Here is a 15,305-nt window from a genome sequence, read left to right as displayed (position 1 = left end):
CCCCTACCGCTTACAGCATTTCACTTGCTTCTCTTTCACTTTCTTGGGCCGCTCTCAATTCAAAAAATATTTACTTTAGGAGCCAGTCAACCTATTTGCCTGATATATTTATTCCTTAATGTGCTGTTTATGCCACTCGTCGTTGCCGCGCTGAGGGAATTCATTTGCTTGTTGATTTTATAAAATGATTACTTGGTCATTTTCCATATGGCTGAGCCCATCAAATTGATGGCCGAGTCCCAAGTGATTACACTCGACTGAATTGTAAACTTGCGAATTACTTGTTCAATGTAAATGATCACATGTCTATATAGCTCGCACTCAAAATTGTAATTGAATACTTATGTGGTTCAGTTAATCGGGCTTAAATTTAACTGTAAGGACTAACAACGGAGACGTGAGTTACAGCTTATGTGGATGTGATTCTCAAATGTCTTAAGAGGCGTCTTTTGTTGTTCAACTAATTTTATTTACATTAATTATATGCTGCCTAATGTCTTAAAGAATCTTGGCTTTCAAGGGAGTCGCTCATATAACCCAAAACCTATTACTATTACGATTAGTTTGTATTTTGAGTTTAATATTATAGAATATAGTAAAAGCAAGACTTGAACAATCGCAAGCTCTTGAGTGAGTGCAATCTGTAAGCACATCCTCTTGGAATCTTATCGCGCTTAGTTTTCGTTAACATATTTTTTTTAGCTTATTTCCTGCTCAACCGCAGCATAAATTATCAAAGAGCTATGAAAAGTTGCCGCCTCTTTTGGCCACGTCTAAGTTCTAAGTTGTCTGCCTTTGTTATCGCAATTGTCTTTTACGCCATTACGTTTCGCATTTGAAAGTGGCGGCAATTCCAGGAACTGTTAGTTAAACGATTAATTACGCAAGAGCCCCACATTACTTTCGCTTTGGCCTGGCCCTCTACTCTGTCTCTGGGGGCCATCGCAGCCATTCAACTTCCGCTTCCGTTGCGAGCACAGAAAATGCGGCAAATTAAATTTCAGCCAAAAACCAACTACGCCAACTAATTACGCATGAATGCGAAGCCAAGGATCGGCGTATGCGCGGCGCAAGGAGCCGTCAGATGTGAGATGCCAAGGGCGCGGATGTGGTCGTGGAAATGTTGAAAAAAAAAAGAAGCGCCACTAGCGCAATTTATTCTACACTTCAAGCATTATAATTTGTGGTGGCCAAACGGCATGGAAATCGACAGAAGGCAACTTTAATGGCCTATGCTCCAGGCATGCTGCGCTCCCAGCAATGACTATGACCCGCTCCACTCTGGACACTCGACACTCGTGTCAGGCGCAATTTAAAAAGTTAATTAACGTGCCTCGACCTCGCCGCTATCAATGTGGGCTGCACGACCCTTGATCCCCGGCTTCTGCCGGGACCCGTTGCGGACCACATAATTGCATTCCGTGGCCGGGCGTTTCACTTACTCAGCTCGAATGGTAATTTCGTGGCCAGTATTCACAGGCGTTTCCAGTTCGCTCAGCAGCATCGTCTGTAGCCCGCACGAGAACTGGAACTGCATGAGTCCCTTCTGCAGGAATAGCGCCATATAGTGGCCACCCTTGGTGCCCTGGGCGGCGGCCAGCATGATCAGTCCATTGGTGGCCCGGGTGCGTACCTTTAATTGTATATGCATGGGCAGCACCGCATCCAGGGCCTCGTGCTGTGGTATGTCCTTGTAGATGCGATGCGACACATACGAATCGCCGGAGAACGCGGCATTCCGTATGATGATCGGCAGCTCGCAAAGCGGCCCCTGGCGGTCAAAGCGGCAAACGCACTGCGAGAAAGAAGAGAAAAATATCATATCACAAGATATTATGATTCTCAGAAGCATTTTTGAGTATTCTAAATGATGGAGCTTATGATAGATCTAAAAGATTCCTCAAAAATAGTCAATGGAATTTCTGTAAATTTCTCATAGCAATTAATAAATTTGATCGATTGAGTATGTTTCGGATGATCGATAAGAAGGCCTATCGATCTATCTATCCTGTTTTTTGAGCACATCTCGTAGTTCTTAAGTGCTAGAGACAACAAGTTTGCTTGACGCTTCCTCATGCCACAAAGTCGAATAAAACAAAATAAAAGCAAAATAAATAAATAATAGAAAGCAACAACTTTAAGGCAGTGACCCTTGACCTTTGGGTATTGTATTTGTATTTGTATTTGTATTAAATATGTGTGCAGTTTTGTAAATTCCCTTAGAAATTTATATGTTTTTATGCAGTTGGGTTAAAGGGCCTGGCATGTAGTTCGTTGGGTTGATTTTGGGGCCGGCATTTATTAGGTGAAAAGGTCAAAACGTGCATTCATGTCCTCGGATTCAACTTGACTAAGCGAACTGTTGCTGGTTATTGTTAAAGCTTGTGCTTGATTATCTAAGTAGATAGTTTAAATTAACATAAATATGCATGTTTAATGTTGTTGCCATCGATGCTCCTTTATTAATTATATCCTGAAACCAGGGACACTGCCAAAGAGAGAACTCTTGGTTTTAATTTAAGCTTGACATATTTCTTATCAAAAAGAAAGTGAACTATTATTAAGCTTTGCCTCTACAAAAGTTATGCTGTGCTGCTGTACAAAGACATTAATGAAAGAGGTTTCTGGAGCACATGAAAAGAGATTTCTGAAAATGCTTTTAAGTTCATAATAATATGCGCCACCAATTTCAGTGCTTCAAACTTGAGACTATTAATTTAAATGTGTGCTTTAAGTGTGAGACAGGCGAAAACTTTTGAAAACTATTATGAACATGAGTTCAAGAACATGACTGACTTCTTTTCATATTTTACTGAAACATATGACCAACTTCCATTAGGCGCGTGGCTGGTGCCATGGGAGAGGGGAGCCTCTACCACGCCCTCTCTCTCTGGAGGTCAGCAAGGCTGTCGCCAGTTAATAGTTGTGCTCCTACACAGTACACAGTCCACGCAGTCTACAGTTGCTTTGCACTTCATTTGTTCAATTTGATAGGGTCGTCAGTGGGTCGCCTTTCCGCTTTCACTCCCTCTAGCCATTTGCCTCGGCTGCGTGTTGTTAAAGTAAAAGTTACAGCGAAAGTTTTGGGTGCTGTTGCAGGCTCCTTGTTGCAGATGCGTTGCGCTTAAAGTGTCCCTGGGCGGGGCATGAATTATTAAAACCAGGACAATGACGCAGCAGGACAACGTTGCAGGCGAGCCAGCGCGCCAAAAAGTTAATTCATATTGCTTTTCAATTTATTGGCATTTTTGTTGTTGGCCCAGCTACTGCTTATTGAAAGGAGTCGCTCGCCCGTCTTGAAGGACTCTCTCTCTCCCTCTTGCTCTTCTGCAGAGTCTTTTGGCCCAAAACTTTGTTTGGCACTGGCAAAAATAAATTAAAATTGTTGCAATTTGCTTCAGCTCGAGTGCACATACATTTTTCGCATATTTACGCCAGCTTGCCGTAATTGTTTTGCCCTCTACTTATGAAATAATAAAAGGCCGCACTACCTTGACTTAATGGTAGATTATAGAAGGTTTTTGGTAAATAACATTTTCCAAATGCGTCTTAGCTAGTTCTATAACAATAAACTGCAAATTTCTGCGCAGCACAGAGTTTTACTAAAATTCTCAAATGGTTACAACGTCTGGGGTTTGAAACGCTTACTTTTAAAAAGCTGGTTCTTTTCATTGCTTCAGGTTTTGTATATTAATAATTATACGTTGGTTTTTTGCCAATTTGCCAATTTTACCAGATTAAAGATACACGAAGGGAACAAGCTGTTGGCATTGCTTGGATCAAAAGCAAAGCACAAAGAACAGCTTTAAAGACAATCTGCTTTTTTATACAAAGAATTGCAAAAAATTACATCATCAGCTTAAAATAAATCCAAGAGCAATCTGCACAATTTGTAATATTGTATCCTCTGCCTATCGAAATAATGAGCATTCAGCGCGCTTGTTGCGTAGCACAAATAATCCTGGCCTGTGGGCCAAATCATGCACATGCCTGCATGGCAGGCCGTCAAAGGATTGGGTGTATAATGTAACGAGGTAGCCTTCGTCAACCCGGCAGCATCCCATCTTGTTGTTTTCATTTTGTATTTCGTGCTCAGGAAAGGCATTACACAAAAATCAACGCCTGATGCTGCAGCTGTTGGAGCCGTTGGGAGACGTTTGCTTGGCAGGGTCAGGTTGCAGGCTGCATGCTGCCCTTCCCCCTCTGGGGGCAACAAACTGTGTAGCTACATACAACAAGTACTTTTTTGCGCACGCCATTTTTGTATGCGTTCCGTTATGCAAAAACTTTTCATACATCAGCTTTTCCGGGCTTTGGCAGTTGCCGCGGAGTTGCAATGCATAAAAAAGGAAACCTAGGACTTGGTGTTGAAGTTCGCTCTCATAACAATTATATGATGTGTATTTTGCAGATTTTTTTCTCAAAATTTCTGAGCTAGCTTAATGTAGCTGCATTTTTCGATGACCTTTGCAACTTTTTCAAAGTAGATGTTTGCTATTTTAAAGTGGCTTGCAGCAAAGTTCTTCTAAATTACGCTCGTTTTTTATATTATTTTATCCTCTACAAGGACATAATTAGAGCAGGACATAATTTTCGTTATTTTCTTTATTGTTAAATTCCTATTAAGCATATTTCTTCTAAGAAAGCAAAATTTAGAATAATTTAAAAACATATATTGCCTTTAATTGTTGATGAAGTCAATTAAATGTGAAACCCTGGTGTTTCCCGTTAACATTAAAATGGCAGATTTGTGAAGTGTGCACACACTGGTCTTTGACACATTTGACAGCTGCTTTAATGGGAATGCGGGCAACAATCCAATTGTAACACGTACTTAAGTGTCATCAGAAAAATGATTAAAAGCTGCGAAGAGCACACTTTTCGGGAAGGCGACACTCAGGACACATTAGGGCAGAGACGCGCGGAGACCATGCTGAACCACTGAGAGACATGTACCGTGTATCCGTTGCAGGCGGACATGTGGTGAGCGTTTAAAAGGGCTCAACAAAGTTTTCATTAGTGGCGTCAGCTTTTGGCGTTGGCGTTGCCAGAACGCGCAATGCAAATGCGACAAATAGCAGTAGGAGAGAGAATGCGTAAGAGAGAGAGAGAGAGGGTGCCAAAAAACCAAGCAAACATTTGCAAAACCCCAAACTCAGCAGCTGCCACTTGAAATGTGCTTAATGCCACTTTACGAGTGACTTTCGCTGAGTGCGAGTGCCACTTTGCGTGCAGCAGCCGCTCTCGCTCTCGCTCTCTTCTCTTCTTTCACACTCTCTGTCTTTTTGACTAGACACGTTAAAAATATGCTTTTTCATAAGCTCGTTCTCCCCGCAGCGCGCCATAGCCCACTGGGGTAAACGAAATGACAGCTGACATATGTAAGTGTCTGCCTAACTGTTTGCCTGTGTATGCGTGTCTGTATGCGCTTATGTCTCTCCCTCTCTTTCGGCAAACAGACACATGTATGTAGGCATGCTTCGCTTCTCACGTATTTGACGCGATGCTCAGAATTAACGGAAGAACTACAAACACACACGCACAGACTCGGCGCTTTTGTGTGTGGTTAAATTACTTGGCAACAATAAAGTGGCATATGCTCTATGAAATCATTTCAAATAGCTTTTACGCACATACCCACACACACACACGCAGACCTGTCAACCTGTCACTTGTTTTTGTTAGCTTTTTGTCTACCTTGCAGTCTTTCCCAAGTGTTAAATTTGTTATGATAATTAAATATGTGTGTATGCGTGTGTATTCTTTTACATGTGTGCAAGTGTTTAGTTTTTAAGAAAGCCAACACTATGTCACTTAACGTTGTCAGTCTTGAGATCTGAATGTATTGCTGGCTGACAGAGCTTTAAATAAGCTTCTTGTCAAAATATTTAAGTACAAATTATAACTTTAACTCTCCAAACTATTAAAAGTAGCTGCTTAATCCGGTGTTCTGTGTGTGATCAAAGTGTTGAACGAATCGAATCTAAAACAATTTAGTGTTGTGAAAGAAAGATTAAGTATTGAAACTAAAATGTTTAGGGATACGAAATTAAATGGAATTGAAAAGTCACACGCTTGTGAAAAACAAGACAAAAGTATATGATTATAAAATTAATTTAAATTTGGTCTTACGTTTCGTATGTGTTTGGCATATCTGAAGGCTAATATAATATGCCAGTGTTGTACAGCAGAAATAGCCAATGTGGTGTACAGTTACCATACCCAAATACTTCAGAAGACCATCCTCTAAGCATTAGTCGAAATTTTAACACCTTTGTTGTGGCAGTTATTAGTAACCTAGAATTGTTTGTGTGGGAATGCAAATGTACGTGCCAGTGCATTGTCCCTAATGCTGCTCAATTTGTCAGACACAAATGTAAAATGCCTCCTCCTGTAGCCCCGCACACCTTGCCAAAAAACTTTTTTTGGGGAAAATTACCGTACCGCAAGTATTTTCATAAATAGTTGAATGAGCAGCTAGCCTACTGTCCTCCCTAACTCCTCTCCCCCCTTCTGGGTGGTCTACCCCTCGAATGGGGGTGTACGTTTTGTGGCTTTTTGTTTTAAAACAAATTTTGCTGTTGTGCTATTTTATCTGATTTTACCTGAAATTTTAACGTCACTGACAAGAGGATTCTTAACTATTCTGTTGCAAGAGCAATTGGCTTTTAATAATGGCAGCAGAGCTTCTACATGAAACAGACAGTTTTAGTGTTGAAAAGTTTTGGCAGGAAATGAAGGTAAGTGTGAGAATAAGGCAATTTAGTAAATTATTCTAAGTTCAGTGAAAATAACTTTTGGTAAATTATAGCTGATATTATTTACCATTAAATATATCGTCTTTATTCTGCTAATTTACGTTTGATTAATCAGCTTCTTCTTTTCTCTATCTAATAATTGGACTCTTTGAAAACATATCTTGAAGCTTATAGAAGCCTTTAGGATTTTGGTCTGCACAGGAGGAAGCTTCTTGTATGATATCTGTGTAGAATTTGGAATAATTATCTTTTTGGATACCTCCATTTATTTAAAAATTGAGAATTATTTTAAGGGCTAGACCCTTTTGTATATTCTGACATCCTTTATGGAATATGTTTCGGTGCAGGCCCTTTGTAAGGCATGGCAGGTTTGATGCACATTTGACAATTTCCATTTAATTTATTTAAATTTTCTCGCATACTTAACTGATTTGTTTCAAAGTGCAATCAGTATTTAATGAAAACCCTTGTATTAAATATGCCAATGTGTGTGCCTAAATTGTTGTTGAGCATAATTTGGATTGCCTGTGTTGGAACTTGACTTGTCCTAATGTAACTCTGTGCCATCTCAGCTGTTGCCTGTGTGTTTCGGGCGGCAGCCATCTCTGTGGGTTTGAACCAACCTAAGTAAGCAGCTTACAAATGTTGCAGGCAATATTGTTGTTGGCCCTTGCCACTGTGCCACATTTAGTTGCTCGACAAGCTACATGATTATTTATGCATTGGCCTAGGCACATGAAATCTGCATATGCTTCTCTCTGGCCGGGGTGTATATATGTGTGTGTGTGTGTGTGTGTGATTAGGATGGGGCGTGGGGCGGGCGGGGGGGTAATATCCTTTAGGTGCGTCTATATCTGTGTTTGCCATTACGACTTGTCATTTTGTGTGCGGTTTTGTCTCGTACAACGCGTTGTTGCCTATTAAATGCTGTGATTAAAGTTTCTCCCTTCTGCACAAATGAGGATTTATTTATCAACTGTAAGTTTCATGAATTTGCAAAAGCCATTAAAATTAAAGCTGGACAATAGGCTAGCCTCAGATGAATGCATATAATTTCACTCGGAAAGTAATTGTCGTAGATGTTGAGAAGGGAATGCCAAAATAGGTAATGTCTTTCCACATTGTGCATATTTGTACAATCGGAAGTTGTCATAACATTGTGAGCATAGTATTGCATCGTTTTTAAAACTTAGAATTTAACACTAAATCATTAATTATAATAGCTAAAAGCTTTTAGGCGGCATTCTTTTCGGCTAGAACTGTCCAAAACTGGAATCCTTATTCTTTTCTGCTTTTTAGATTTTTGCAAATGCGAGTCGGCAGGGTAATACTTAGTCAGGCTAATTGTTCTATTTAAATTTGTAATAGTTTAGTTAAATTCGTGGCTGCCTGTTGCCAAGGTAATTTCACGCTAATTTAATGACTCGCCAATAGGCAAACAGAGTTCGGCAGCGGAAGGTAATGCAACAGGAGTCGCCCACAGCGGCTGCTTCATGGCCAATTAGCCGCTCAATGGGGTTGAAAATTGTGAAGTTAACTTTGGTTTCTATCACTTTTCGAACAAATAAACCAGTTTGGAGTGTCCATCGACGGACCCAATGCTCATAGAGAAGGCGTGGCTACTCACCCGGGATCCCTCGGATGTGGTCACACAGGTGCCGCCATTGTAGCAGCCGAGCTTAACGCAGTCGACATCGCCGGACTTTTCCTCTGCACCACCACTAGCACTGCCGATGGCCACCGTGTTGGCACCTTCCGACTCCTCACTGCTCTCGGTTACCGGCGGCTTCGTCTGCGCGGGCAACTCCGGCTGACCGGGCGTACTGTAGGCATGTAACGGTGGCGTGGGCGGTGGCATAGTCTGTGCCGATTGTGTGGAGGGCGGCGTTGGTGGCACAGTGGCTGCAGGTAGGCTAGGAAGGGTTGGCGGCTCCGTAGGCATGGGTATTGCTCTGGGAGTGGTTGTCTCCCGAGGTGGCTCGATGGTCATCAGAGGCGGCACAGGCGGACCAAGCAAGTCCTCGGTTGTCATGGTTTGGGACGTTGTTACCTCCACGGGCATGGGCATGGTTACAGCCGGCGGTAAATGTGTGGTACTTGGCTCCCACTCCAGCGGTAATCCTGTGGTTGCGTGAGCTGTTTGTGGCTGCAGGCGCTGGGTTGTCATTGTTGGCATATATGTTGTGGTTGGAAGCGTTGTGTTACCCTCCAGAATGGTGACGACAATGTGAGGAGCTTGTGACGTGGTTAGCTCCACGCTGGCTGGTTCGTAGTCCAGTGGAGCTGTGGTGGTTTCCTGTTGTGTGGGCGGTTGCACTGTGGTGAATCTGCCTGCGCTGGTGCGATGTGTGGTAATAAGCACCTCAGCTGGGTAATCCGTGAAAAAGGGTGCCGCCGTAGTAGGCAGTTCTGTCCACAAATGATGCGTTGTTTCCTCCAGGGGAGACTTCGTTGCACGTAATGTGGTTTCTGGCGGAATATAGGGCGTCGGTGTGGGGGCGTAGTCCACAGAGATGCTTGTGCCAAAAGTGGTTACGCGATGGACAAAGATGCTGCCGGGTGTGGTTACAGTCATCGGTTGCTCCACAGATTCGGAGCTGCCAGAGGAAGCATAGTCCACGGCAATGGTTATGCTCGGCCTTTGGGGTGTTGTGGGGCGCATTGTGGTGGTGGGCTCCTCGCTGGAGGTGCTGCCGCCACTGCCGCTAATATCGAAGCGCCGCACCGTTGTATACTCCTCAGAGGTAACCACTTCCGAAGAACCTTCTGCAGAGGAAGAGGTGACACCGGGTGCGGGCACCGGCGGTATGGTCGTGTAGATGGCGTGACTTTCCTCGGAAGATGAGGCGGCAGAGGAGCCGCCTGCTGGTGGTGTGGTGGGTCCGGATGTTGGCTGCATCTCTGGTGTAAGCTCCACCTCCAGATGGGGCCTTCTCGTTGTCAGATCTTTGTCTATGCTGTGACTATCGCTCTCCGGAGGCGCTGCCGTTACTTTAACCCCCACCAAGTGCTCCTCCGATGAAGACGATAGCTCAACAGCTGGTGTGGTGGTTACAGGTGCTGCAGGCGGTGCAGGCGGTGTGCTTGGCGCCATGGTCGTCTCTGGAGGCGTGACCGGTCGCACAGTGGGAGGCGCTAACGTCGATGGGAACATGGAAGGTGTAACGGGCACCACAGATGGTGCTGATGTCGGAGGTGACGTGTAGTTGCAATCCAGAGATTCCTCGCCCACCATCAGGCATTCGCACAACATACCCGTTAGAAGTGGGGGGCAGGAGCACGAGAAGGTATCGACCCCATCAATGCAGACGCCTCCGTTCATACAACGCGGGCCCAGCTGGCATTCATCATACTGGAACTCACACTTCTCGCCGTGGTAGTCGGGCACACAGTAGCATGTGGGTATATTCTCCTCCATGAGGCAGAGCGCGTTATTCTGGCAGGGATTGTCTGCACAGATGAGTATCTCCTCTTCACAATTGACGCCCGTGTAACCCATAGGGCAGGCACAGGCGTAGGCAGCCAGCTTGTCCACACAGACGCCGCCATTCTGGCAGGGCGAGGAGGCGCACTCATTGATCTCCTCCTGACAGATGCGGCCATGCCAGCCGGCTGAGCACTCACAGCTAAACTCTAGTCCGGGGCCCTCAATGCATTCGCCGCCATGCTGGCAACGTGCGCCAGTGCCTGCGTGGCCAAGGATCAGATGAGCGAAGGCGAAACGTTTTCATTATTTCGGTTAACAAGGACCCTGCATAAGCTTGACTTACCCGTGTCACAGACGGCGACATCCACCTCGCAGTGATCCCCCAGATAGCCCGGCTGGCAGGTGCAGGTGTAGCCATTGTTACGGTCACGGCATAGTCCGCCATTCTGACATGGATTTGACATGCATTCGTCCACATTTTCCTCGCAATTTGACCCTGCTCGGCCGCAGCGTTGACATTCGCATGACGGCGTCAAAAACAAGGATGCCAAGAACGAGGAGAGAGCAGAAAAGAATATGAGACTATGAGAGATGAGAAAGTGACATTAATTGATATTGATTCCATAACGTTCCGTTCCGTTCCGGTTTGTCTCGTTCGTTTTCAGTCATGTCAACTTTTCAACCATTTCTTGGCTCAGTCATTTTAATTAAAAATTTATGTTTGGGGGTTAAAGTTGTCGCTTTCAGCGTGGCGTGCAAATGGCTCATAAATAAACCTTGTTGCTTTTATTCGCATTGGAAAGGCCAGCTTTATATTTGTTGTTATGGTTATTAAAGCCGAACACAGAAACTTTGCCCTTTGCAAATATTATTTATGGTACTGCATTGTTTACGATTCGCTTTATGCATTTCCAATGCATTTTTTATGCTCAGACAGAAAAATGTATTCAATCTAGTTACCATTAAAAGTTTACCTCGATTTCTTTCATTTCTTTTGCGTATAACAAGTTTGAAAAGTTCTCTTTTTACGTTCATTTTGGCTGGCTTCAGCCAGCTGCTGCTCTAATTGAACTCCAGCTACATAAAAAACAGCATAAAAAATAAAAAAATCAAAAAACCAAACTTAAATCCAAATATCTTTTTTTTCAATTAGTGCATCAATATATTCCATTCAAAGCGTTTCATTTCCCAGCAGCAACAACTACTTACAAAGAAAAATATATAAAAAAGGATGCAATGCAATATAACCTTTCTGACGTTCTGCAGCTCTTTTTTTCATCCTTCGCCTAACTACATGTAACATACAAGTGTACACAATCGAAGTGCAATTGAATGACTTTTCATTATATTAAGCAATGAAAGAGTTCTCTCTGTCTGTACATACATATGTGCATACTTATCTGTACATATATCTGTTTGCTTCCATCAGTCTATCTGTCTGCCTGTCTGTCTGTCGGTCTCTTTGTCTATTCCCTGCAACCAAATACATCTCTCTGCAGCTGCCTTTATCTGACATCGCACAGCCAAGTGGAAAGCGAACAAGTTTTTCGATACAAGCGCATCAATGGCAATCAAAACAAACCTTCAAGTGCTGATTTTGGTGCATGCAATATAAACAATTCAAAAGTATACACACACACACACACAGAATCCTCCTCCACATACACATACACGACAGTCAAGCATTAAAATAAGAACAAAGTTTTCGCAACTTGACCAAGTCGATGTTTTTATGCTCTATATGTATATTCAATATCAATTGTATTGTTCATATCATTTTGAGTTTCTTCCCTTGCCTTCAGCTAATATTTCAGATAAATCATCCGAAATCATTCGATATATTTTGTGAAGCATTGCATTTTTATAGTATTTAGTATTATATATTCAATATATAAATCAAATTTGTTTCACCGCTTTTGATTTGAGAATTTATAAAACTACATTTGTGTACAGATGATTCAGAAAATTTTCTAAGCCTTTCTGGGGGGTAAAATCTCAAAAATGTATGTATAACATATCATTCGAGATATTTCATAGAGTTACGTAAGGTTTCATAGTTAAGTACAGGTTTAAATTATTTTAAAGTTATTAATTGGAATGCTGATTATAGCAAAAGAAATATAAATATATTTTTTCATTTTGTAAAAAGATTTCTTGTTTATGACTTCTGTTAAACAATTCTTGAATTTGTGGAATTTAAGCTTAAAGCCGTATAAGCATAGAGATATCTATCTAGAAGCAAGCGTCACATTTAGAACTCCAGGTAAATAATTCAGTCGAAAATAGACGAGCTAGTCAAGGCTGCGAGACAGTTGTCTGAAATGATAGGTCGCGTGTGCTTATCCAATATTTATATAAGTAGGTTTGCATAAGGAATATACTTGATAGGTTCGATGGTGCTACATAAAACAGTTGTTATACCCTTGAAGTCAGTTATTTGTTGCACAGGACGACTACAAAAAGCGGAGCGGCAACAAGAAGAACAATGCTTGAAAATACTTTTCAATTTTCTGCTCAACAACTACAAAGACGATGACGACAAGATGGAAGCAAATGGTGGGGCAGTCGAGGCAGGCGAAGAGGTCGCAGTCAGTGGTTGCCAGTGGCAGCAACTGACGAGCAAACAAACAGATGGACTGACAGACAGACGGACGGACAGACTCAACAGGAAGTCGTACGAAGAGGGCTATGGCAGTGTTGAGAAGCGCCCTATTGTGTATGCTATAGTTTTCGTGCGTTTTGTTTGTGGCAGTGGCAACAGTGCGTATGAGTGATTTTTTCTCAGTTTCTCTGTGTGGGTGTGCGTGTGTGTTTGTGTTGCAAATTTATTGCCTGCGAAATGTTTTGTCTGAAGTTTTTGAAATTTATTTGGCTGCCTGCCTTGCCCGCATATACGTGCTTTTAGTTATAGTCTTAGCTGTTCTTTTCTATTTTGGCAACAAGTTGGCTAACGAAAAGAGAAAAAAGAAAGACACCCAAAGTTTATCCTGTGCCAAAGTTTCGCTTGCTTCGTATCTCTCAAGTGTCTGCGAATCTGTCTGTCTGTCTGACCGTCCGTCCGTCCGCCTGTCTGTCAGGCGGCCGAAAACTTGTACAAAAGCACTTCAAAGTGTCGAAACTAAAGTGTCAAAAAGCCTGCACCGTCGCTGCAGCTAGCAAATTCTTTTGCACTTTGTCTAAATAATGACGCCCAACTTTTTAATTTAATGCACGAAAATTGCATTTAACTCGGCTGCAATCGAAAAAGTACATGCTCGCTTAGCTGCTCAGGTGGTACAGAAGCAGGGCGTGTGCGGGGTTCAGCAACAATTTATCACTTATGCTCATAAATAACACTGAAAATACACTGATGGACACAGAAATGTGACTATGCAGAAGTGCACTCATAAATGCTCAGCCCAAAAGATAAATGTCTGTCTTTGCTGTGTGGGCGTAGAGATGTACTCGACGGGCGTGGAGATTTGTGTTTGTGTTCTTGTGTGTTTTGTTTATAATGCAACTGTGATGCTAGCTCATGCATATGGGTGGAAGAGGGACCCGAACAGACGAACGAATATTAAATTTGCATAAGCACTAAATCAACACAATGAACAAACCGAGCCACAGGCAGCTGCAGAAACCTACTGAAAAAACAACTAAGAATGCTCTAGACGGGAGTGCCAACTAGTGGATACCCTGAACCTGAACCTTAACCTTTACCTACTAGGAATTGCAACTTAATCGAAATAGAACTTAAATAAAATAGCAGCACATACATGATACAAAAAAAAAAAAACATGAGCATGAATGTTTATGGGCGCAGAATCTACAAAATGAAACAGTATTTCTATATCAACTTTTATTGACATCTTGGAAACGCGCCAAGTTCTGCCTGTTACATACATTTCCACACATACCATTATACCGTATTTATTCATTTTCAATGGGTTCAGGGATGCCGTTTTTCTGGAATTTGTAGAATGTCAAATATTGCAGCAATCGGTTTTCTAAGGACATTCATCTCACTTGTGCAATAAATCAACTTAATGCTGTAAGTTTAGTCGAAGTATTTTGTAAAGAACATAGACCATGGGATGATCTTATCTAAATTATCTTATTCTTTTAAACACGTAAGGGCTTTCAACGGCCTTAGGTTTATAGTTCGAGTGATGCATTTATTCGTTTACCCATTAAGGAAAATACTTTAACAATCATTTAGAAGCTTTTATGGCTCATAGATTGTAAATATGCATTAAAACTAACTAAAAGCTTAAAGCTAAATAAACTTGATTCTTTGTTAAGGCGTTTCTGCAATTAGCTTGTAAGGAAGCTTAGTAAAACCTCATGCGTTTATTATCGATATTTGTTAAAAGCTTCATAAGTAAACCGACACCTGCTTAAAGCTTACTTAAAGCTCCTTCTCCTATATGCATTATTTTTAAATGCAAAGCCCTTGGTGTTGAAAATAAATAATAAAGGAAATAAGAGTTTCTGTTAATTCAAAGGTTTGTTACTCATGCAAATATTTTAGTTAGTAGCTTTAAAAGTACGTTGAAGCTTTAAGAGTATTTCTATTTTTGTGACCCATTGCAATTGTTTTAATTGAAAGCTCACAGCTCGTTTAACTGACTTCAAGTTTTCTACTGGGCAGGTTTTGTTTAGTTGTTAAGCTGGCAAAGCTAGAAATACTAAACTTAAGTTGTTCTTCACTTGTCGACAAGGTAAAGCAAATAATCTAATGCAAAAGTTGTAATTAAAGTTAGACTCATAGGAACTTTGTGACTAAACAGTGTTCAACCACCTACACACACGCACACACATACAGACTGTCTGCTTAGTTCGTTCTCCCCGCTCTCTCTTGCCCACTCTTCCTCTCATCCCATAGTCAACCGCATGAGGTGAGCGCTGCTTCAACTTATCCTTAGTCAACAGCTGCTGCCATTTGTTTGCCTTATGACGTGGCTTCACGGCACATAGTCCTATGCATGTATGAGTTATCACGAATTGTGCTCAGCCATAAAACCGCTATTCTGATGGCTTTCGATCTGGCCACATCAAACCAACGCCCACACAAGCACAGACAGAGATGCATGTTAAATTTCTATTGCATACCTTTGGGCTGAGCGTTTTCCACTTTACTT

The 15,305-nt window shown here is 42.1% G+C and overlaps 2 protein-coding genes across 3 annotated transcripts in view; one reads left to right on the top strand and one right to left on the bottom strand.

Moving 5' to 3' along the window:
- LOC115760314 (MKRN2 opposite strand protein) overlaps nt 1-15,305 on the top strand; it is a 74,071-nt gene that overhangs the window by 11,252 nt on the left and 47,514 nt on the right. The window contains exon 1 of one of the 2 annotated variants that reach the window (XM_030701603.1): nt 6,580-6,740. The exons of the other annotated variant lie outside the window; for it this stretch is intronic. The gene's annotated coding sequence lies outside the window, so the exon portion shown is untranslated. Of the gene's footprint in view, nt 1-6,579; nt 6,741-15,305 lie in introns of those variants that run through there. 2 annotated transcript variants of the gene reach the window in all.
- Nucleotides 1-15,305, bottom strand: part of LOC115759955 (protein eyes shut) — a gene marked incomplete at its 5' end in the record, with an annotated part of 52,440 nt that overhangs the window by 12,617 nt on the left and 24,518 nt on the right. The window contains 3 exons of the mRNA XM_030701098.1: nt 1,443-1,795; nt 8,386-10,445; nt 10,529-10,681. Of these exons, the coding sequence (XP_030556958.1) occupies nt 1,443-1,795; nt 8,386-10,445; nt 10,529-10,681 (2,566 nt within the window). The remainder of the gene's footprint in view (nt 1-1,442; nt 1,796-8,385; nt 10,446-10,528; nt 10,682-15,305) is intronic.

The sequence above is a fragment of the Drosophila novamexicana genome, unplaced genomic scaffold (assembly GCF_003285875.2).
Source record: "Drosophila novamexicana strain 15010-1031.04,08,12 unplaced genomic scaffold, DnovRS2.1 tig00000387-arrow-pilon, whole genome shotgun sequence".
NCBI lineage: Eukaryota > Metazoa > Arthropoda > Insecta > Diptera > Drosophilidae > Drosophila > Drosophila novamexicana.
This window is presented reverse-complemented; position numbering and strand designations above follow the sequence as displayed.